Source organism: Zonotrichia albicollis, chromosome 2, assembly GCF_047830755.1.
Source record: "Zonotrichia albicollis isolate bZonAlb1 chromosome 2, bZonAlb1.hap1, whole genome shotgun sequence".
Taxonomy (NCBI): Eukaryota; Metazoa; Chordata; class Aves; order Passeriformes; family Passerellidae; genus Zonotrichia; species Zonotrichia albicollis.
In genome coordinates, this window is record NC_133820.1 from 97,025,180 (window position 1) to 97,049,090 (window position 23,911).

Consider the following 23,911-nt stretch of genomic DNA (forward strand, 5'->3'; position numbering starts at 1 on the left):
GCTTGTGCTGTTAATCTGATGTCTGATGAGGATTTGGGGGTTTCAGCATACCACTCAGAATTATTCCTGCCATTTAACAGGAATTTCCTGCGAAACTGACAGACATCAGGTTTTCCTGTGCTGCCTTTTAGAGACTTTCAGCCTTCATGATGGAATTTAGCATGATGTGATATTAGCTGGTTGTATTTAATGAGAAATTATGGTACCAAAAATTTATGAATGCAAGTAGGAACTTCTGAAAAAAAAAAAAGAGAAGAGAAAATCCTATTTATGAAGTTTTACAGATATTTCAAGCACTGATAAAATGGATTCCCATGGTTTAGTAGGCTATTTTTGTTGAGTTTGCTGGATACAAGCTTGTTAAAACTTTTAATCAATTTGTAGAACTCTACCCCTTCTGTTGATGTTTGATTGATTCCTTTTCTCAAGAGAAAATTACACTTATTAGTGTAATTAAAGTTTATGAACTAAAATGTATGGGCTTACCTCTGATTTCAGAATTTTTACCATCTATGCATGTAGTAATCATTAAAGAGCATAATGCAACACAAGAAAGGAGATTCATCCGTGTCTCAAATAAACATTATCTTCATGTAACTGTGTTAGACATCAGTGGTTTCTGGCTCAGTGACATCATGAGCAGCTCCCATGAGAGACAATGCAGATCTTAGTCACTCAGCTAGAAGGGATGTTTAAGCCAGTGTAGAAATAATAAATTACTCTTGCTCTTCTTCATTTTATTAGTTTTAAAATATTAAGTAAGGGAATTCTGGCTAGAAACAGTACTTGCTGCTCCCTAAATTGCTGCACATAGCTATAAGTTTTGCTTTTTCATTGCTCTAAATAGGCAGATTCCTTATGGAAAGGTCTGAATTACTAGAATTTAATTTCACATCTCCAGAAGCAATGAAAAAAATAATAACCAAGATGATAAGAAGCTAGAATTTTAGGAGATGCTTCCTCCTAATATGAAATTGATATATTTGACTTTGCATTTTAAACTGTAAACCAAGTAAAGATTCCCACTCTGTTTCAGCTCTGAATCTGTAGGCAGTAGAACCTTTAGGCTGTTGTCTTGCTAAAACAAAATCTTTAGATATTCTCCTGATTGGGGAATAGGAAGAATTTGACACAATCATCATAGCCTGAAGTAAGGGACATTTGAAGCGTGTTTTGTATTTATCTCATAGATTGAAATCTCCTGGAAGAAAAATATTTCTTGCCTATTGTGCATGTCAATTCTATTCCACTCTATTGTGCAGGAAAAGAAAATCTTTGTGAAAATGACTTTTTGTTGTATGTAGGAGACATGGGGAGCTCTTTTTTACAATGCTGGATCCTGGCCCCAGCAGCGCAGAAGACTCAGCAAGTATAAAATGTGCTATCCACAGCCACAAAGGGTATGAATGTAGGCTCTGTGGAGAAGCTGTGTGTCCTTTCTGGGGTGTGGGAAAAGGAACAGGGGCAACTGATGAAGCAACTGTGCCATGACCTAGGTATCCTCTGCTGCATCCATGGTATCTGTGGTACAGTGAAAACCTTTTAGTCTTCTAAAGTTCCCCAGGAGGCTGCCAGCTGGCTACCAGTGATCTGACAATGCTTGGTGTGAAATCAGCCTTCCTTTTCCCTGAAAATATATTCCCTGTGTTGCAGAGAGACTGGGGTTAAGCACCCAGCCCAAAGCATCAAGGAAGGCAGCAGTCTGTATTTCACTGTATTTCAGCCTTTCTGATATCAGCCATAAAAAAGTAGTGCATTTGGTAGTCCTCAGCCTCCATGGCTACAGGGCATCAGCTGTCCAAGGCTGATCAGGATTCCTTTTCACTCACTGTCTCTTGTGGATCAAAGCAAGGAGGTAATGGGGAGGAAAGCTGGGAGCAAGGGGTGGGAAGAGAGCTGAATCCAGCCTCACATTATCACTGACAATCCTGTCATGCAAGCTCTGTCCTGAAATAGGCACACTCCTTGTTAGAAAACAACTTGTTTCAGCTGAATTGGAAAGCTGTTATGCAGTAAGAGCAGAGCAGTATGTTTTCTTTTTCACCAGGGATCTCAGAGATATGAAGATCAATGTGCTGATATTATGAACTTTAACAAAATCCTGAATCTCAGCCCAGCTACTCCCTCTGAAAAGTTTGGATAAGCTCTTGGATATGATACCAAAAATCTAGTAGATATTTTTTTTTCTTCTTGTGATGGTGTCTGCAAATCACTTTCAAGGCTTATCTACGTCAGCTCTTATGTCATGAAGCTGTGTTAATCCTGATTTTTTTTTCAGGGTACTGAGATCTCTATCTCATTTCAATTCCTTTCAGCTATGAGTCAGACCTCAGCATTTTAGTTTGCTTACCGGGTTGAGCTGATTCTCTTCATCAAGAAATTAATTTTGTGGGTTTCAAGCGATGTATTTCTTCTGCTGTATTTTTTTGAGAAGCCTCTGCATCGTGGCATTTCAGGAACCAGACACAATTCTTTTTCCTTTGAAATAGGTGTGATAATAAAAAAATGTAAAGGCAAGTGGCTTTTTGTATTTGTGTTTACTTGCAATAAGCTACTTCCTTAAAGTCAAGATCCTTTAATATGTGACGAAGACATCACATATTTAAACTTGAGGGTTACCAAGAATTCATTGGGTTCCTATTTATCTTTTTTACTACCTACTTTAGCATTTATCTTTATTTCTGTGTATTTCTACAGAGAATTTCTACCATCATATTTGGCCTGGTAGCTGGCCAGTCTAAGAAAAATTTCATCTCCACTGCTTTTTTATGAGACTAGTCTGAGTGCAAAAGTAATTTTCCTCATTCTGGTAATTCTGTACTGAGTATAATCTGACTACTCCTAACTATTTTATTGCTCTTTAGCCACCTGTTTTCCAGTCATTTTTTCTTTAAGAGGATAGCTCTTTTTTCCAGTCGGGTTTAGGCATTTCCATTTTGGCTGGTGTAGCTTCAGTGTTTTACCAGCTTAAATAGCTTTGGCTTCCTACCTCTCTTTGCTATTTTAGAGACCATACAAAAGTCAGTAATGATTTTTCTTACTTCCTGAGTTGTTTAATGGCACACTGTCAAAGTTGGAAAATTTCTGAACTAAAGCCAGTTCAACTTTTGAGGTTTAAAGTTCTTCTTTTTCTGCCCAAAATTTTATGATCTTTCTTTTTGGCTATAATCTTAGAGGCAACCCATATATAGATGGGTTCAGATAGAATCATATCTATATTTAGATATATTAGATATATTTAAATAGATTTATATTTAGATAGATTTATTATCAATTTATTGTCAATGGTTTTCATTTAGGAAATAAACATGGGGGATGTAGAGCTTGTACACTTTGGGGGCTGGTCTCACAAACACTGAGCCTTTGCAGGAATCCTTTTTTTATTAATTTGTAAATTTCCTAGAGTTATGAATGTTGTTTTCATCCCTCATAGAAATATCTCCTGTAGCTCTGAATCTTAACTTGATGCCCAGAGGCCAATCTCTGTAAAAACTGATTTGTAAAAACTATCTTACAAAGATGTAAGACACCTAAGTGGCTGACCTATCATGTAGGCAAACTGAATGAAGGTACATTATTTTTCTTTGTGGTGTGACTTTTTTCTGTCCAATTCTTAAAATGATTTCATCCAGTTCCTGAAGAGTCTTCCTTCTGCTTTCATAAAAGCAATGTCTTTTATGCTGTTAAGTTACAGCAAAAGGCCAACGAAAGGACAGGTATAGTTTCACCTTTCAGTGTCTGCAGAGTAGAAGAGTCAAGGAATCTACTATTAAATAGCAAGTAGGGATGATATTACCTCAGGAAGCTTAAACCTGTATTTTAATAGGATCAAATTCTAATCCTAGGTCCACATATTTATTGTTTGAGATTTATTTGACTGTCTGCAAGCTATGGATTTTTTTTTGCCAAAGAGCACCAATCTTTATCTGGCTATGAAAGTTCTTTATGACTGTCATCAGTTTCTTGTGTTATGTCTTTTTATTATGCCCTGTGGTGCAATAGAGAAACTTTTTCTTCCTTTTTTGAACCAGAGACATTTCAACTAGGAAATTTTCCACATAAATTCTTTTAGCATTTGACAATATAGAAGAACACATATTTAAAGCAGCAAGTTTCCAACAGTCTTAACACACGAGGTAACAGCTGATACTACAAGGGAAGCTGTTTTTAATATGTATTGGAATTACCAAAGGGCCTATAGGAAACTCATAGTTAAAAATCAGGGAACAATAGAGACATAGTGGTGTGTCACAGGGAGATCCTACCATCAACTAACTCTCCAGAGTCTCTGGGAAATCAGTGGGTGTGCTGAAAATTCAGCTGGGACAACCTGTGCTATCCTGGGCTTGAGCAAGGCTTTATTCCAGGTGTCACAGGCCTGCTCTGCTGGGATCACCAGTTCAGACAGCCTCCGTTTTTGGATATAACAGAGTTCCCTCCTACCAAACTACTTGGATGTGATCCTCCTTGGAGCTTCATGGGTAACTTCTTTTGGAGAGGCAAGTCATGGCTGCTTCAGAAAAGCCCAGCCCAAAGGCTAACCCTGATCCCCTACAATGTGAGCAGTATGGAAAAATGTAAAAACTCAATTGAAAGGGACCCTAGAGGTCAGTTAGTCCAATGTTCTACTCACAGCATGGCAAACTTCAAAGTTTTAGGACAAACTGTCACTGTGCATCCTTATTGCTTGGAAGTAATTAATATGTTCAGCCTTTTAATACATTCTACTTATTTAAAACCCCTTCATTAAAAGGTTTCACTGTGCGAAATACAAAGAATTAGGTTCATTTATTACCAGAAAGAGGAATAAATACAATATTAACATATAATACTTCTATTGTAGAAGAATGGTTCAAATAGAATTATTGTAAGCATTTCTGTTTTCACCAGTTTAAACAAAACCTGATAATTAAAATTCAACTATTTCTGAGACTTTGAGTGATTTGAAATGAATTTAAAGTAATTTAAGTGAGAAGAAAACGTTAATGATTCAGTTTGGGTTTTGTACTGTACATTTCAGGAACAGTAGGTGTGTTTCAGAGTAACTTGTAATGCAATGTTCTTTGAATTAAATTTTAATGTGGCTTGTCTCCTTGAAACAGATGAAATACAGCAGATACTGTACTTGGAACTTACTATATTGCTTTATAGTTATTATTGATTGTTAATGTACATAAAGCTGAATGCTTTTCCCTGTAGGTAATATAGAAAAATAAGTGATTTTTAATTTAGGTTTTTGTTTTTATTTTCAGGGATTGGATTTTGCAGCCTTCACAGGGCATATGTTTTTGGGTATCTGCCTTGTTGTTCTGGTCTCCTTTCCTTTTCTCAGACTTCTTTACTGGAACAAAAAACTTTACAATAAGGAGCCAAGTGAAATTGTTGGTAAGTGTGAAAAAAAGTTATGTTGTTGCACTGAATATGTGCTAAATGGAAACCGAGTAGTGGCTACTACAATGTCTTCAGATGGAAGTGCCCACCCTCCTCGTTATCTGAACATTAACTTTTCAACTAATAATTCATATTTTATTTTTACTTGTGATATTTTCTGATTTTTACAACTGGATGTTTTTCTGGTGCTAAGACTGAGGTTTTGACATGAGTTATTAAATATCTTACAAAATTTGCAGGAATATTTTTCATCATTCATTACAGTCATAGGTATGAGTATCAGGATGTTCTGTGTTGCAACAGACAATATCTGCTCAAGGTGCCAAGTTCACAGGCAAGATTTAGAAATATCCCAGGTTTCCCTTACAACAAACATGGGGCACTGACATATTCCCTTGCTGATGGTTTTCTTCCATTGAATTTTTCAGCAATCTTTTTACCGGTCTGTGGTCAGTGAAAGACATTTCATCAAAGCAGAACTTTTCAAGTCCTCCCCAGCTTGCCTCTATGGCTCTTCCTACCTTAAATTTCCCTGGTGCATAATTTCTAAATTCAGTAGAACTAAATCTATGTCTTTTTATATCACTCGCCTCAATAGTCTCTAGAAGTCTTATTAAAGCTGTTTCAATGACTGTCGACTGTGTCAGTCCCTCTTTGTCTTCATGCTTTTATGTTTTTCAATTCAGTAATTTTGAAGTTTTTATCATTGTTCTAGGGCTTCTCTTTCAGTGCTGAAATTTAATACTAACCCCCAAAATGTTCACCATTTCTTTACAAGGTGAGAAATACTTCAGTAAGTATAATTTATTAGCAAGCTTTTTACAAAGACAGTCAAGTAAAACTGTTTCTTCCCCGGGTGCTTGTTTCATGCTTTGGCTGAAACTTGTTTCACCTTTGGCTGCAGAAGACTTAAGATCCAGGCTTCCACTGACCATGCCACACATTTTAATGTCCTCTATGATGTCTGTCAACCTGTGTGTGTGGCATCTGTTTATCATGGAGAGGACAACTTCTGATGCTGTTGATATATCTTGGCTTCATTTGTTATCTGTGGGGAAAGATAAATGCTTTTCAAGACTAATGGAGCTGTCTATGCTAGAAGAGATATATTGCAGGCCTTAAAAGTTTACTTTTCTCTTATAAGGAGACTCCAAGGTGACTAACTGTAGCAGAGACTTTAAAGATAGGTATCTCCTCTAGGCAAAAGGAGTAGTACCTGCAGTGCCTTGCCCTGTTCCAGGGGAAATTTGCTTGAGGATTATGGTTTTATTAAAAGCCAGAAGTGACAGTCCTCTCCTCAGTAGATTATACCATGTGTCTCAAATCCCATCTGATAGAAAAGTCAGAGAAGAAATTTCCCTGCTTAGGAAGATCTTCTGCAGATTTTTGGTTTTGACTTGGTGTCTATTCAGCATGAGGGGCATTCAGTTTACCTGTCTGTATTGCTAAAGGCCAAAGTCCTTCCCAGAATTTAGATCACAAATATTTTTAAGGTTTTATAGATTTAATATTAGCTATTTTCTAAGACATTTAAGGAGAATTTCTCTTTCTCCTTATATCTGTCTGGTATGAGGTAGGTATTTTCATTTTAAAACTGCTGTGGCTTTCTGCACCCTTAGAGGTCTTATCCAGAGAGCAAGAGAAATAAAGAAATTATTTCAGACCCTAACATGCTTAGATTCTTTCCCAGTGACCCTACAAATTATGATTTTTCAAAAAGTCATCAAGAAAATTAATTCTCCCAAATGTAAACAGTATTGATCCCAATATAATAGCATTATTTTATAAATATATATCATAGAACATGGAATTGCTACTTTTTTCCTTTTGGCTATAAAATTTTAAAGCATATGTTTTGGATTTTTAAGAAACAAAGTATGTATGAAAATTTTTGACATACTATTTTTTCCAGTGAAACTCTAGTGAGCATATTTCCTTCAATTAATTTCATGGTAATCCTTGTTGCTTGCACCTTAGTCTGGTCAGATTTTGCAGTCTCCTAATCAGCATACCATGTGTTCTTGTTATCAGCTACTTGCCCTTGGCTGCAAACCTAATCAGGAGCTGTTCAATTAGAGCAAAAGTTGAAGAGCCACTCTTTCCATAGAAAATTTCTGTGAGTGAGGAAGAGAAAGAAAGGGACCAATACAGCTCCATTAGGAGATAGCTGTCATGGTTTGGATTTGCAGAATAGCCTCCAAGGTGCTTCCTGGGGTCCTTTCATCTCCAGTTGAAATGGTTCTGTGATAACTTCAAATGTCTTGTTTGAAGCAGCTGTTTTAATCAACTAAATACCAGTCTTTCCTCACCTTGCCCTCAATTAGCAATTAAACAAGTTATGTGAGATTTAATTGGTATATTATTCTCCCCAGATTTTTTTTATCCCTGTGCACTATGTGCTTTAAGCTTTTTTTTTTTTTCTGCTGCTTTAGGATACACAGACTATTAAAATGGATTAGTATGAATTTTAAAACGGACAGTGCTCTTATTATGAAGATACATTTTTAGCTTAATTTCAACACAATGTATTACCAGTGTTTTTAATCTGCTGGCTTTCAGACTGATTTGCAGCACCTCTGCTGCTGTAAAAATACCTGTTCTTTCCCCAGGAGCCACTGTCTGCCTGCAGTGGCTTTAAGTGGGGTAGCTAACAAAAGAAAAAAAAGACTCTGAAGAACTCATCCATGAGAGAGAAAATTGAATGTTCTTCAAGAATTAAGGGATCTTTGAGGACTTTTTTGAGAATGTCTTTTAGCTGATAAACCTGCTCCTTGTTCTGTGCGATGCAGCAAAATATGCTAGGGCTAGAAGAGTAAGCTGGGAAGGTTTGAAAAGTTTATATGTATCTACACTTTCCCATGTGTAAGGGAAATAATATCTGAGTGTACAAGGAATTAAACTGACCATTTCTACTGCCACTCTGAAAACATGAAACCAGAGTTTTTTCTTCCTTTAAGGGTTAGGAATACATTATTTAGTTCCTGGAAAGTGTAGCAATACACTATTTTGTCTCACCTGTCAAGCTGTGGAGACAGGGACCTCAGTGTTTGGCAAGGTTGCTGTCCCAGGAGAGTGAGTGGCACATGTTCTGGTGACAAATATTATTATACTGGCCATTTTTGCCAGAGAGGAAGATGTTTCTCCTAGCACAACTTTGGCACCAGCTCCCCATTTCTACTTTGTTGCTTGCTCTTTTTTTCCAATTTTCCAAGGCTGAAAGACATCCACCCTTTAAGTGGGAGTGGTAATAGCAGGAGAGGGGGGAGCGTGTTATTCCCTCTGGTGTAACTCACTGTCCACAGCAGCTGGGAAAATACCAATGATAGCATGAGAGTCAGCATGTAAAGCTGACAGCAGAAGGAATTAATTAATCATACTCATATGTAAAGTGCTTAATGTGTGAAAAACACGGAGCTGTTTCCCACAATGGGAAATGCAGTAACCAGATGAGTGAGCAAATCTGTTCCTTTCTTCCACGTGAAGCTATACAGATGTTCTCAAAGAGAAGAAAAGGGAGAGGAGGAGGGAAAGAATCACTGTGATGACTTGCAAAAAAAACTACAATACTTAGTGCGAGACACTTAGAAATGCACAAAGCTGACTTAAAATAATAGTTAAGTCTAGGGCCACAAAGACACTGCAGGGACACAGAGGGCACCCAGGATAAGGTGCAGTGAAACATCACTATATGTGCTTCTCAGGGTCAAAGAACAGTCTTTAGTCCTATTTTTGCTAGTAAGATATTTGTAACTTCAGGAACCATTTTCTTACTAGAATCAGTGAAAGGTACATCAGTGATGTAGCTGAATTCAGTAAATTGGCAAATCTCTGTCCTGAGGTGCATCTGTGCCTGTGTAAGTATTTTACTAACTGCCAGTAAAGCATGGTTGGTATTTAATGTGATGTTGGAAATAGTCCTCACTTGGAAGCTGGTTCAAGTGAGGAAAGTAGCAAGTGGTTTATGAAGACAGTAATGTTCAAAGAAAGAAAGACTTCAATATGTTTTCATTTCAAGAATTCAACTTTAGGCTCAGTCTGAATGGAAGTTTTGCAATATGCATTGCACTCTACTGTCCTCGAATAAGATGCTAATTTCATTGGATTTTATGGGGAATATTTTTCAATCTTGAGTACCAATGAGGACAGTAAAATATGTGTTGGTTTTTTTGTGTAGTCTCTTTTTCTCTCTTCTCTGCAATTCAGTTGTAGATATTTACACCAAATAGTGAATAGTTAACATTTTAACTCTCCTACTGTGAATGTTAGCATGCTGAGCTAAAAGGTGCAGCTTTCTTATGAATTCTCTTGGTATCTATGATAATATCTTTCTGGTACATATTGTGTCTTTTATTTGAAAGAACAGTAAGACTATCAGTTTCAAACAAAATAGGTAGTCTCAATGTCCCTTCAGACACCGCATTTAGTCCTTTTTGGATAATATATCAGGATCTACCAGGGCCATGGCTTTATGTTTGAAAATGAAAAGCAAAAGCTGTCTTTAATTATTTGCACCTTCAATAGCTCTCTTGGTGATCAGGAATGAAAAGAAGTACAGCTATTTACTTGCCACAGACTGAAGATTTTTGTATTTTTAAATATTTTCAATAATTTTATGCTTTTATTCCTGTATATGTCCTTTGAACTGCTTTAGAGTTGATGGAGTATTCCCCTTGGAAAAAGAAAAACACTGATCTGCCTCTTCTTGTCTTCAGATGATAAAAACAGTATTCTGACACTGGAAAACAAGAAGAGTATGACAATCTCATAATATTTGCTTAGTGCATTGATAATGTAGCCGTCATAAGAAGGCAGCTGTAATATTACTTTACCTGTCTTATGCAGAAAGAAGGTATAATGTAGTGTCATTCTGAATCAATAGAGCAGCACCTCACAATTTATTATACTCATTTTGCATGTAAGGAATGAATACTGGAAAATCACTGATGGGAGGGAAAAATTTAGTGCTAGTGCCTGTTTCTTTTACACCCTCTGTGCCCCTCTGTTTTTTGTATCCAGACCTCAGGTGTGAAAGGATTGCACAGGTATACAGTGGTTGGCAAGGCAGAACCTTTCCATTGGGGTGTTTGAGTGAAGCTATGACAGTTTTTCCACTTTCATGGCTCTGAAGATCATAAGGTCTTCCTAATACACAGAGCTTAAAACAACAGTTTAGTTCTATGCAACACATTATCTGTGTTTATTTGTTGCAGAAAGCTTTCACTGTGATGGTGTTTCAAATTCAAGTATAAGCTTGACAGACTTTTAATTGCTCTGCTATTTTCATTTGTCAAAGCGTGTTCAATGTATTGCCATTTTTACTTCTAAACCACTGATAAAAGTTATGGTGAGTCTGAAGCAGGCTGCATTGTATTGCTCTTCATCTTGTCCTCTTAAAAGCATTTGAAGAGGCACTATCTTTTGAAATTTTCCAAAAGACTGTTGTCCTCTTGAGGCTTTATATTTTTATGGTTCTTTTTTCCTTGTCCTTAGGAATGCCATCTCTAAGTGGTGGCTTGTGGCCCCTTTTCTCATATTGAAAGGGCATCAGCAGTAGTTACATTTTGTGCTAAATGTTTTGGGATTGGAATGTATCTAGTTGTGTTTGAGGAAAGTACAGTGAATTTAAGAGAGGTTGCTTTTTCTAAGGGAGACTTGTAGTTTAATGGAAGACATCAGCAAAATTGGCTTTCATTGGCAAGTCTGGCAGTCTGAATGAAAACTATTTGATAATAAGCTGGAGTTATCTTTCTAGATTTCACACCTGTAAAAAATTTCCTGAAACAAACTAGAGTAGAATTTTAGATAAATGCATGCTTAAAATACTTGGCTCTTGACTTCCTTGTGCCATTCTCAGTGTAACAGAATAAAGAATTTTAAGCACATTAAGTAAGTACTAATGAGCACACAGAGAACCTAAATATATTCAGAGGTATTTAAAAGATGGGGAATTGCTGTAGCACTAAAATAAGTTTGTGTCTCTAAAGTATGACTTGCCCAGAGATGAAAACAGAGCCCATGTTACCTGAGAGAGAAATATCCAACATGTCATTCAGGAACAAGCCAACTGAAGGTTAATGTATATCTTTATCAACCTTCCTGAAATGTAATGAGAACTCTAATTCACCTTAATATCTGTGGATTACTCCATCTGAGTCCTTTGTGACCATCATAGACATACTAAATTGACTATTCCATATAAAATCAGGGTTAGGCTTGTAATGTTGTAGATTCTTTCGTGGGCCTGCTGAACCCTGCTCCAGCTTGGAAGATGACTCCTGGTGAGTAATTTAGGTGTTTGAAATTATGAACTTTGTGATTTTCTGCCCAGGCTCCAGCTGCTTTGCTGCAGGATGAGGATGCCATATAATTCCTATGTGATGGATGCAATCCCATGCTGGGTAGCTGAGCTGGCATTAGGTGCCTTTATGACCAAATGGGGCCTCAGATGTCACACTGAGTTGAAAAGCTTATATAAATTCTCTGTACTGCTTTATGCAGCATTGTGCACATTTCTTGTGTTCCTTTGCATGTATTTAGGTGAATAAGGGAAAACATGTTTTGATGTAGTTTTGAAGACTCTGCAATATTTATACCTATGTTTACCTTATCCACTTTTGACCAACTGCACTATTCAAAGGAATAAAAACAAGAATATTCCAGGGTGGGGTTTTTGTTTGTTTGTTTTGTTTTGTTTATTGGTTTTTCTAGATTTAGATCCTCATGATTGTGTGCTGTTGGGGTGTGCTGCCTCTAGGAGAGAGGCATAAGTGTTTGAACTGGAATATCCCTTCAGGTGATTTTTTTCTACTCATCGGTTTTGAATTTTGGATTTAGTTTCTGCACTTACAAAATGGAGATGACACCATCTAATAATGCTTCGAAGATTGGTTACATAATAAAAAGTTATAGGTATTACTATCACTAGTTAAGCTAGAATTCATGATACTTAATTTGCTTTACAGTTAACATTTAAACAGAAATATTCTCATTCCGAGAATTTGGCTATGAAAAATAATTGCTTTACTGAAAATAGGTAAGCTACAGTAACATGTGGAGAAAAAATTGAAACAAATATTCAGATGAACATACTTTGAATGCTGTTAGATACAGCGCAGCAGTGCAAACTTGGGTTTCTTGCAAAAAGATAGTTTACATAGTTAGTGCACATGCAAGTTGAAAATTGTAATTTAATGATAATTCTTATCATCTCATCAAGTGTGGTCATGCTCTTCTGAGTATCTTCAATTAACCAACCTGGCCTTTTCAGATTCTGAGACTGGGAATTAATTACACTCAGGTTTTGAGGATGTCTTCTTTGTTATTGGCAGCTGGATGGGAGGGAATGTGTGATTACTTCAGCGAAAATCAATCTGACTATTAATTGTCAGATTGCAGAAATAATACGTAGTTTTCAAATAAAGAATATTTTCTAAAATGAAGAAATTTCATCTTAACTGTCACAGTCCAGGTCAACAGTTGAAATTTTGTTAAACTCAGTAGGTCCAGGATGTAATGTTTGTGGTTTCCAGGGCAAAATATGATCAAAAACAAAGTCGGAACAGATTAGCAGCATAGGGTTTACATGTTTCAGGAGCCTTTATCTGATCCTATAACTAAGCAAAAAATTATTATTTTCTTGTTAGAAATGGAGTTTTTCTATATTCTTGTTGGAAATAATAATGTTAGGAGTATTGCTCTTGTGAATCATGGGCTTTATGAATGTATGGCATTCAAAAGGTTTTAGTTATCATAATGAGCTGAATTCTCTGACTGAGCTGAGCTGCAGCTCTCCTGTATTTTTGTGCTCCAGATCACTGCATACTAAACAGCTTTGCTTCTATCACTTTGGCTACTGGTGCTATGGTTGCAGTCAAATGTTAATTTAGCTGCTTTAATGAGAAACTGCCGTGCCACAGACTCACCATGTCAGTTACTGGCAGCAGACCTGACAGTGGAAGGTTACATTGGATAGAAGGCTGATCCACCATAAAGCTGACCCTACAAAAACCCTGCACACTGGGCTGGAAAGTGAGTGGAGAGAGCTCACTCTGGTGTTGTATAACCATTAGATCCCATCTGAGGGGGGCACAGGAACTTATGGACATGGAGAAACAGAGTGTGGGACTATCCTGCGATTCTGTTCAGTGGTGGCCAAATCCTGCCCTTGTGCTGTCTTGGCCATAATTTCAAAGATTGATTGATAAGTCTCTGTGATTGCATTAAGTCCCTGTCCATGTCTAAAACAGTATGTCATAATATATCAGATGGGCCCAGTCTCTGGGGGTTTCTGCCTAAATGGTTTTGCAGTTATGAAATAGGAAAAGTATAGCAAGGCCCGAAATACTTTGGCCATGTTAATTGTTGTTGCTGACTTCAAGGTTCCGCATTATTTTTCCTTCAAAAAAAGCACTACTTCTAATAAATGCGTATCACCCAATGCTGCGATGGGCTATAGGAGTGTTCATTGAAAGAGAAGTAGGAGAAACATTCTGTGGATGACCTAGAAAACCTCTGCACAAATCATTACTGCAACAGGAGTTGTGATATAGAAGTTATAGAAACAGTTTTGATTTTCCAAGTACAGTTTGCTCTGAGGTTAACTCCACAGCAGGTCAGATGTTCACATCCTTGGGAGATTTGGAAAACCAATGACTGAAAAATCAAGCATGCACTTGTTGTACATAAAGGCACCATCAAAGCCATGTGAAGACACGCATATATTTTTTAACATAGATCACAAACCAGTCCAACTTTGCTCAACCTGGAGATTAGCCCCAGGGCATTTCAGATGTGGAACAGGAATCTGCAACACAAGTCATGGTGCTTTCCACTCTGTGGATTTGTTTGTGGCACAGATACAGGGAAGATAGCTACCTCTTTCTGAAGGAGAGAAGATAGAGATTCTCTGTATGAAAATAACTGTGGAGTACTAGCATCTCATTTAGGTGGTGCATGATTCAACTTCCCCCTATCAGCTAAACCCTTGGTGAAATTTCACTTGGAAAAGATGGGGAGAAATGCAGGATGAGCAGATGTCATCAGAAAAGTTGTTGCAGAAAAGACAAACTGTAGGGAAGTAGAACAGCAAACTGGTTGCTCATGCTTCTTGAGCCCTTGCCAGAGAAAAAGACAAAACACTCTCCCTTGGACTGATGACAGTTTCAAAGCTGCAGTCATAGTCACTCAAAAATCACGTAAGAATGAAGTACAGAAAGGCCTTTCTTTCCCCCTCTGTGAGAGGAAAATTACTGCTGTTATATCTGTGTGTGTCACAAATGTTTATGCAAAAATAAATGATGGCCAGAAGTCATGTGGATCCTTTGATATGCAAGACCTTTCTGTATTGTAATATAATTTTGTTCCAGATTATGCTTCTGGCAAGAACCACTAGATACATTACAAAGCAAAGTGGTTGATTTGGCATAGTTTTGGAATCTGTGGTTGAGGTATAAACTGTCTTTTGACAGTGTGAATTAATGTTTGTGGTGTTACACTGTAAAATTTAGGCAAGCATAACTTCCTTGACAGATGAGTGCAGATCTATAGACATAAACCATACAAGATGTATGTCAATTGCTGTTCAAATCCCTTTCTTCAGTGTCAGCTAATCAGACTCTGGACACACTTTTGTTGTTAAATGTTTGAGTTTTGTTGAGTCTAATTCCTTCTCATGGTCAATCTTTATCAGATTCACTCTGCATTATCATTATGAATAGTTCTAAAGGAAACTGGGGAATTGAAGGTGTTTGATAGCAGATATCATCACCTTCTAGAGGGTTGCAGCATAAAATGTTAACATCACAGCCTACATCAAAAAGTGTTTAAATTTTTCTTATGTAACTAAATATTTTTGTTATAAATAATTCTTATAGCTTGTTTACATAAAGTAAAGAGTTCATTTTCAGAATGAGAGCGACTTGCTGATTGAACAGGAATCTTAAAATATAAAACCTTGGATTCTTGACATATTGTCTTCAATGACATGAAATTTGAATGGAACAGAAAAAAAGGGTGAGGAAACATCCCATTGCTTCAACAGGAAACACTTGCACAGATAGTTTCTGAATGAATATTCTGATTTTATTTCATTAGTGGTTTCTTGTAAAATTCAAGGGTTTTTTTGGCATGCCCAGTTTAACATCCCTCTTGAACAGGAACATGTTTTTTTGGTCATTCTCCAAGGCCTCAGTAGTACAGGGAAAAAAGTAATCAAAAAGGACTGAAATTTCTGAGAAGATTCTAGAGTCTGATTTTGAAGTGTTGATCAGTCTATCTGAATTTACATAGGATCAGAAATCATCCAGGTCAGCAGGAAACTGATGGTTGCTGTGTTTACACATATTTTCAGTGCCTAAGAATTAAATCCTCTTAGGAAACCCTTAAAATATTATTGAATGTTAATCCATATAACAGTGCCAAATTTCAGTTTTGCCTTACATAGATAAAATTGCTTGTATGAACACGGAGTGAATGGAAACATGCTGTCTATTTTGAAAACTGTGAACGAGCATTTGCTGTAATTCCTGACTACACAGGGAACTGGTATCTCTTAGCAGTATCATAATGGATACTAACAGTTTGTTTTCTGTTGAAAAATGAATGGGCTACAGTTTTAGCCCTTAAGCTTGTTGAAGATGTTTGCAAGCATTTGAAGACAGTGCTTCTTTTTCTTTGAAAAAAGACTTTGTGGTTCATTTATTTAAAATTTTGAAATATTTCTATTAATTTTTCATTCACTTCAGCTCTGCAAAATGAATGACAGAAGCATCTTCCTGAGTGGAAATGTGTTGCGAAACCATCCCAATAACTTTAACAGCTTTGAGTCCAGAGCACATTACACATATTTTACCCATCTCTGGTTTTGTACATGTTGGACTTCACATTGATGCAATTTTGCTTTTTTTCAGAGCTGAAACATGAGATCTACGTTTGGAGGCTGACAGCTCAGCGCATCAACCCAGCCAGCAGAGAGGAGACTGCTGTCAAATGTCTCTTGATGCAGAAAGTGCTGACTCTGGAGATGCTCCTGAGGAAGAAGCTGAGGACGTTTCACAGGTAAGCAAGGACCAGTGTGTCTAATCTCCCATTTCAGGGATCTTCACTGGAACAAGACCTGCATTCCTAGCTCTGTCTTGAGGAGATAGATGCCTGGACAGATAGGAACAGCTACTCTCAGCCTCAGTGAAACACAAACTATTTTAGACAAAACTGATGTGTAAGGCCTGGAAAATATATTTGCCAATATGGCCCAAAATTAAAGGCCTAGAAATTTCAGGCAGCTTTCGGTTTAAAAGATCACAAATATATAACTACATTTTTCTTTACAGTTGTGGCTTCAGCACAGTAAGATGCTGGAGTTTCTTTTTTTTTTCACTGAAAATTTCAAATTCTCTGCAGTGAATGGGTGAGTTTGAAAAATATTTCACCAGTGAATTGCTGTGGTTTACAATTACTTAATAATAAAAATTTCATTGTGAACCTGAGTGCAGATATATTTTATGTATAGAAAAGAAGTTTGCATAAACTATGACAAAAACAATAATGACCTTGTTTTGTTTAGATTCTAGTAAAAAATAGATGTTATGCCATGCAATTTGATGATTGAAAATAGCAATGATAAATATTTTGGATGTTAATTGCCTAAAGTGAAATTGGAATAATTAATTGTAATTAATAACTTTGTTAAAGAATTTGAGCAAGAAAATGTAAATATGATTTCTTGAACTATTCCAATAATAAGATTGTTTACATAATTTTTGCTGCTATTTGTGTTTTGTATTGAGCGAGAGTATTAATACTTCAAGACAAATAAGGCTGTTAAAATTGCCTCCTTTTCAAAAGATTTTAAGATTCTCAGAATTTATGATATTGTAAAGAGGACCCTACTGACTTACAAATAAAAATTGTACATTTAATCTTGAAAATCAGGATTCCTCCAGCACAGCACATTTACAGAAATGTAAAAATTCATTAGCATTAACAACAGAGCTCCTGAAGTGCAAAGCCCAAGGCTTTTTGCGGGAGGCCTGACTGCGCCGATAACACAGTGAAGTTATTCGGATCTTAGAAACTTCATTATAAAATGCAAATATGCAACATGTGTGTTCTGACTTGCTGATGTTAGCACACGACCCTTGTTTTATCACAGTGGGACACACACACCAGCTCCTGAAACTGTTAAGGGAACTACACATTGCAGATAGCCAGATCCTATACTGAGGTCCATACCCTGAAGTCCAGCTCCTTCTCAGCCTGGCTTTCTTAATAAACAGAAGGGTTTGTGCATTAGTGGAGCTTGTTACAAAAGCGGAGTCTGAAGTGAATGCTCATGGGAATTTTTCTGCTGGATGTAAGAAGGCCAAGACTCCTTTGTGGTATGGGTTACTCCACACAGGGAAAGAGGTGATCTACATGTGATGAGAGGGATTTACTCCAACGCTCTTGGCTGAGCTCTGATTTCACTCTGGAAAAAAGTAGGTGTCATTTTCTTTCAGACAAATTTCACAAGAAGATAAAAACTGGGAAACAAATATCCAGGAACTTCAGAAAAACGTAAGTAGATATCATTTTTTTTCCAGTATTCATATAAATGAAGCTATGCCTTTATATAGAGATAGTGCCTTAAATCTAATGGAAATTTATTAGCTAATTTAGTAGCTAATTTGATAGCCAAAAAGTTAGCAGCCAGGTGGTCGGCTTCTTGGTCAGACAAGATTACTGAACCACATGGTGAGGTTTTGTACTTCTGTTCCTTAGAAAACTGCTATTTAAAGAATGAAGTAATGGTTCAGCAGTGTTTTCTTAACTTTTTAATCCGTATCCAGAAAGGCTCAGGAGATGTCCATAAATTGTAGCCATGATGAATGATAATACAGTGCCTGATGTACTGTACTAATGTTCCCAATGCATTTAAGGCATTTTGGTGACACTACTGCTTTTATTATTCAAGTAGGGATAAACCACTTGATAAATCCTGTTCTTTTAGCTATGCACACACTAGCACTGCTTAAGTCTTTATGCTGAAACTGAGAAGATGGAGACTCTGTAGTGGGATTAAAGTCTCCTAAATTTAATTATCTAAGTGTCACAATCTCTCTACTTCACTGGCATCACTAATGAATCGGGCCTGTGTCTGAGAGAGAGCTCAAGTCCTTGATTGGACTTCTTGGGGTGCAAATCCTTGTCTGGGAGAACGCTGTACTAGGTGTCACACCAAACCAGACCAAACCCAGCAGATTTTCTTTACACCTGTTTAAAGGCATTGGATAAGAGGCAAACTTTTTAAAGAATAGAGACTTACTTGTATTTTAGTAGAGCTTTAAACTACATGAAACAAGAGACAAACTCAGTCTGGGAGAAAGGGATTCCCTGGAGTAGTAGTGAAAGCAGAGACACGACAGAAAGCACTGAGTGTGGGGGCTGAGGACACAAGGAGATTGACACAGTGAAACAGGAGCTGGGCACAGAGGTGTACAAACTCAGTAGAGATGAAGGGCTTGGCAATTGCATGAGAGCTGTACAGGAGGTGTGAAAGATTTGACCTCTAGAGTGGTTTATAGATTTTCAAAACACACCTAAAAAAGAAGGGTGATTTAGTCCCAGATCACAAAACCACAGAGTGCTCAGAATGCCCTCTTTGGTAGGAGTTGCATTTCAACACTGCTTCACCCTCTGGACTGAAGTTGTGAAGGGGATGCCTGTGTACAGCTGAATGTATGCAGCAGGTGCTAGATACTTGTATCTCTTAAAGCCTGTTGGACCACATATTCATGGTTTTTTATAGGTATGCATAAGAAGCACACCTATAAAAACTATTCAGGTAGTTCTGTCTTTTATGCTAAAGAGGAATATACAATACGGGAACAGAAGTTTGCACTTCATGCATGCTTTTCTGAACTCTATGCATAATATATAGCTTCTTCTTTAATATAATTGCTAATTCTATTTTCTTGTCTGTCTCCAGCATAGAATAACAGACAAAATTCTGCTCATCAAATGTCTGACAGTGCTGGGATGTGTTATTCTTATGTTTTTTCTCAACTCATTTGTTCCAGGCATCTATCTAGATCTTGGTAAGTTTCTTAGTTTTGTTCTAAGTAAAATAAGCAAACTCCCTGAAAAAAAGCCAGCCATATCTTTCTGAGTCCTGATCTTTTCAGAAAGTCATTTTTCACATGTTTCTGTCTTCATAATTTTACCAGGTTAAGCAACAATTTCTCTGTGAAGAGAAGAGCAGGTTTTAAAAATTCAGTCACATCTCAGTTAGTCCAGCAGGAGTAACGGAGAGTGCTCATGACTTCATTTTCTGGATTTCCAATACTAATGAGCTGGCTAAACATTACAGAATGAGCAAATTTGACCTTGGCATCATTTTCACTGTTTGAGTGAATGACCAAGATGTATCAGGGAGATCAGAAGATAATGTCTCCATGGGAGAACAAAGAAGCAGTTTGGCATCATTTCTTAAGTATAGAAAGCTCTTTGTATAATTTACAGTCTCCATTACCTTATCACCATAATAATTCATTTCCAAAAATAAAAACTGGAGGACACTGCATATGGGTGAAAAGAAAGTAGCTCTGTGTGTAACTTCTATATATAGATCTATATGTGGAGGTTTTTATACAGGTAGTTGTATATCTCTATGAGAAAAAGCTCCACATAACCTGAAAACAGAACCAAGTAGAATCTCACATTTGACTTAAAGATAGTCATAAAACCTACCTATCCATTGACCATTAAAAAATGAAATTTTTTTTAGCTGCTGAGCTCTTCAAGATTATGGAATTTCAAATACATTTTTTTTCCATGCAATCTGAATTTACACACTATATACTTCTATCTCAGTGGCTGAAAGATGGAGCAGTCTTGAAGAGGAAGAGCTGATAATGAATAAATCAATAATCATATTCACAGATATTACATTGACACTTATTTTTACTGTGCAAGATATAGAGCCAGTTATAGCTCTACAATGGTGATCAGGTTGTAAGCAAGACCTTCCATATCTGCTGCTGACAGACTATTTGCCATGCAAATGGGCAATTTCAGCCCTTGAAGATTACTGTCAAGAAGTTAAAAGGTAGAATGTTGTTTTATAAGAGAAAAATGTGCTACGCTAATAAGGTCTGGGAAAATGCAGAAGCTGAAAATATTTGACTGCATTTGAAGTCACGGTGGCTGAAAACATAAAAAAGGCCTTTGTATTGACAATTTAAGAAATCAATTTACACTCTTACTTTTGTGTCTCAGATAAGTGGCACTGAACCATGTAGAATGTCTTGAATTAAGCCAAATGTCTCTAAATGGTTTTGAAAAGCCAGACAGTCATTACACACTAAACAGTACTAGTTGTGTATGCTCCTGGTAAGAATTTTTTTTCAATACTGCAAAGGAGTTGAAGTCAATGCTAGAGGAAACATAGTAACTATTGATCTTTTTCGCTTGTCCTGCTTTATGCCAGTAAAATAAATGAAAATAAATAGAATGTTTTGCAGTATAGGTTTCTGTTCAGTAGCTGAATAACAACCTTGAAAGTAAATAAGGGCTGTATGTGTTCTGTATAATTTCTCCCTGTTCTGCATTCATGGCAAACCTGTCATATTAATGAATAAATGTTACTAAAGCATGCACATAATTTCTACTGAAAAGTAATTGAATCTGTAAACTTCTATTGATAAGTTTACAGGCCCCATAATTCACAGGTTCTCATTTTTGTTTCCTGAATTTCACTATCTTGATGATAGCTGTCACTTATTTATCACTACTGAAGTAGGGCTGCTGTGAGGCTCTATGGATTTTAATCTTCCAAAGCATGGAAGTATACTTCGTAATGTACACTACATCTTGTACTCTGTTGGCTTGGGTGGGTAAATTTGTTCAATATGTTTTTCTCATAAAAATTGCAGTTCAATGTTTAATTTTCTACCAGAATATTGGTTTATACAGAGTTTGAAATATTAGAAATCTAATAATTTTAAATTGCAGTTAGTAGAGAGAATTAGAAAGATTTTTAAATTCTGTATCAGTCCTAAGCCTTGATACAATTTTTTCATTATGAACATGGAATCATTAATATAATTTGAAAGTACTGACATTTTAATTTAAATAATAAAATTTGAATACCTAACCACCTTTTGAAATGCAGAACTCTTTCCTATTCGGTTTTCTTGTGCCTGTTCATTAATTTATTTAGTGTAATTCTATGAAATAGCTATGTTAATAAAAGATTAGTACTGAGACTTAAAAAAACACAGATAGTAAAAACTGTAAGACTCCTACACTACTTTCATTTGGCCCCATGAGATTTTATTTTATTGATAAAGCATTATTAAAGCATCTGAGAAAAGATGACAAAGGATGAAATTAAAGCCCATGTGAGGATTTTACCTGGCTACTATTTTGACTTTATCTTTTAGGGGAGCATGTCTAGAGCTTTGGACTATATTAATATGTCCGAAAAAAGATTTAAAAAGTAATATAAAGCAAGATTTTGCTTTATATTTTAAGCTAGATTTTTTTTGAAGGGAGTGCTCAAAGTGACTGGGTCAGAAAAAATACCGAAATCAATTTATAGCTCAATTCCTTCTTCTCCTGTGGGGAAGCTGCTTTATCTTTGACTTGGTTTTAGTCAGTTCAATGAGTTGCTGAGCTGCTGTGAACTTTGTGCAGCTCCTTCTAGTATCTGTGAGGATGAATCCATTATGTCCATGGCCCTGCTTTTGCCTGCCTCTCTGCTTTCTGCATGCAATGCAGGCAGCCTGCTCTTGCAGACGCTCTCACTCTTGCTCTCTTCCACCTCAGGACACCTCTTTCCCAGGGCCAGGCCCACTAGTTTCTGAGACATAGGAATGTCTTCTTCTCCTTTAAGAGGTTGCAACAAACTCTATTGCTCTCATATTCAAGGAGCAAGGTGAAAACCCAAGAGTAAAGAGATGAGATAGTTCCTGTTTCAGAGAGGAGATGCTGCCTCAATTTTGGCTGCTGGAAACAGGGATGGAATGCCAGGAGAAATACAATTGTGCTTTATGCCTTATTTGAAGTACAATTGTGGTTTTGCCTTATTTGTATATTAATTCCTGCCTTATCACCAGCATTTTTCCTGTTAAAGACATGACCCTTGCACAGGTGAACCTATGGTGTTACCATCCATGGCTTTTCTCATGTTCCTTTGATGAATTATTTAAGCAAGGGAACAGGGAGAGATCTCTTGGATTCACTGAATTCTTCCATAATTAAGGACTGCCATTTGCTCACTGGAGGGAACTGTCTTGGATTTTTTTTTTCACTTGTACAGAGGAGTAGTGTCTTAATGCTACTGCCTGAGCCCATTCTGGCATTTTTGGTGCCATGGGCATCTGTGATCCTTCCGATATCAATATTCATCTGTCCTCAGAATAATCTTTGGGGGTGTCACTGTTCAGTGGAGGAGGTCAACAGCTGTTATTCAGCCTGGTTTCATCTTTGGTATGATTAACCAAAGCAGTGTTAGCAAACTCCCCAAATTGAGGAACTTATAACTAACTTTAGGGACATTCAAGAAACTATCATGATCACTATGACCATTCTGGGCACTAGGACAAGGTGTATAGTCAATATTCTATGTCACTCCAGTCAGGCAAACATCCTAGATCTGAATTTCCCTCATCATTCTTGCACTAAAGCTAAAATTCCTCCATATTTACAAACAAGGTTATCTTGTTCAATGAGACTTCTTTCTCTTGCAAAACTTTCTCTTGTCCTCTATATTGATGTGGCTTAACTTCTGACTGTGCACTAAGTCTGCAAATTCTGCTACAGTTACTTGTGAGGGTCTCAAGGTCTCTTTTTGCTGTTTATGGCAATTAGTTGTGTCTTGCATTTTTGAAACATTTTAAAACTGTGATTGAAATAGTGGAGAAGTAGGAAAATAACTGTTTTCATTTTATGTAAACTGACTTCTGTTTTTTTTGGTACACTATGTTGTGTAGACTTCTCTTAATTTTATTGCCAGAGCATTAAAGGAGAAATGTACTCGGTGTAGATATGGAAGACTCTTGTTATATTGTCACTCCTTTGAATACCAGTTGCCATATTTATTGACTCATTTCCATAATTTACAGAAAATTTGTTCACATTTACATGAGAAATTAAATATCCCAATGGGCAAGGGCCTCAGTCAAACACTCCTCCTCCCTCCATTATGTCTACAGAGACTATTATGCAAATTATAACAAAAATCTTTTCTTTACTGGAGAGAGGAGTCACTTCTCAAATTAAGGGAAGTGGATAAGTTTTGAAGTTTCTCCTCTTTATGTGCTTTTGCTTTTTGTCGTGCTTTTGATTTTCACATGTTTCAGTGGACATGAGCAATTTTCAGCTTACACTGTTATTTACATAGATGAACCAATAATTATCATAGAGTTGAAATTGAGTGGCACTTATCAGATAGCTTGCTTAGTGAGGAAGAGAGGGCTGCACAGTCCTAGAGAGCCTCACAAACTTCCTTACATTTGTTTCAGAATGTATGAAGTTTCAAACC

The 23,911-nt window shown here is 36.8% G+C and overlaps 1 protein-coding gene across 1 annotated transcript in view; it reads left to right on the plus strand.

The window, feature by feature from the left end:
* OCA2 (OCA2 melanosomal transmembrane protein) overlaps positions 1–23,911 on the plus strand; it is a 160,126-nt gene that overhangs the window by 62,168 nt on the left and 74,047 nt on the right. The window contains exons 14-17 of the mRNA XM_005486403.4: positions 5,253–5,385; positions 16,299–16,446; positions 17,886–17,943; positions 19,355–19,463. Coding sequence (XP_005486460.2) covers positions 5,253–5,385; positions 16,299–16,446; positions 17,886–17,943; positions 19,355–19,463 — 448 coding nt within the window. The remainder of the gene's footprint in view (positions 1–5,252; positions 5,386–16,298; positions 16,447–17,885; positions 17,944–19,354; positions 19,464–23,911) is intronic.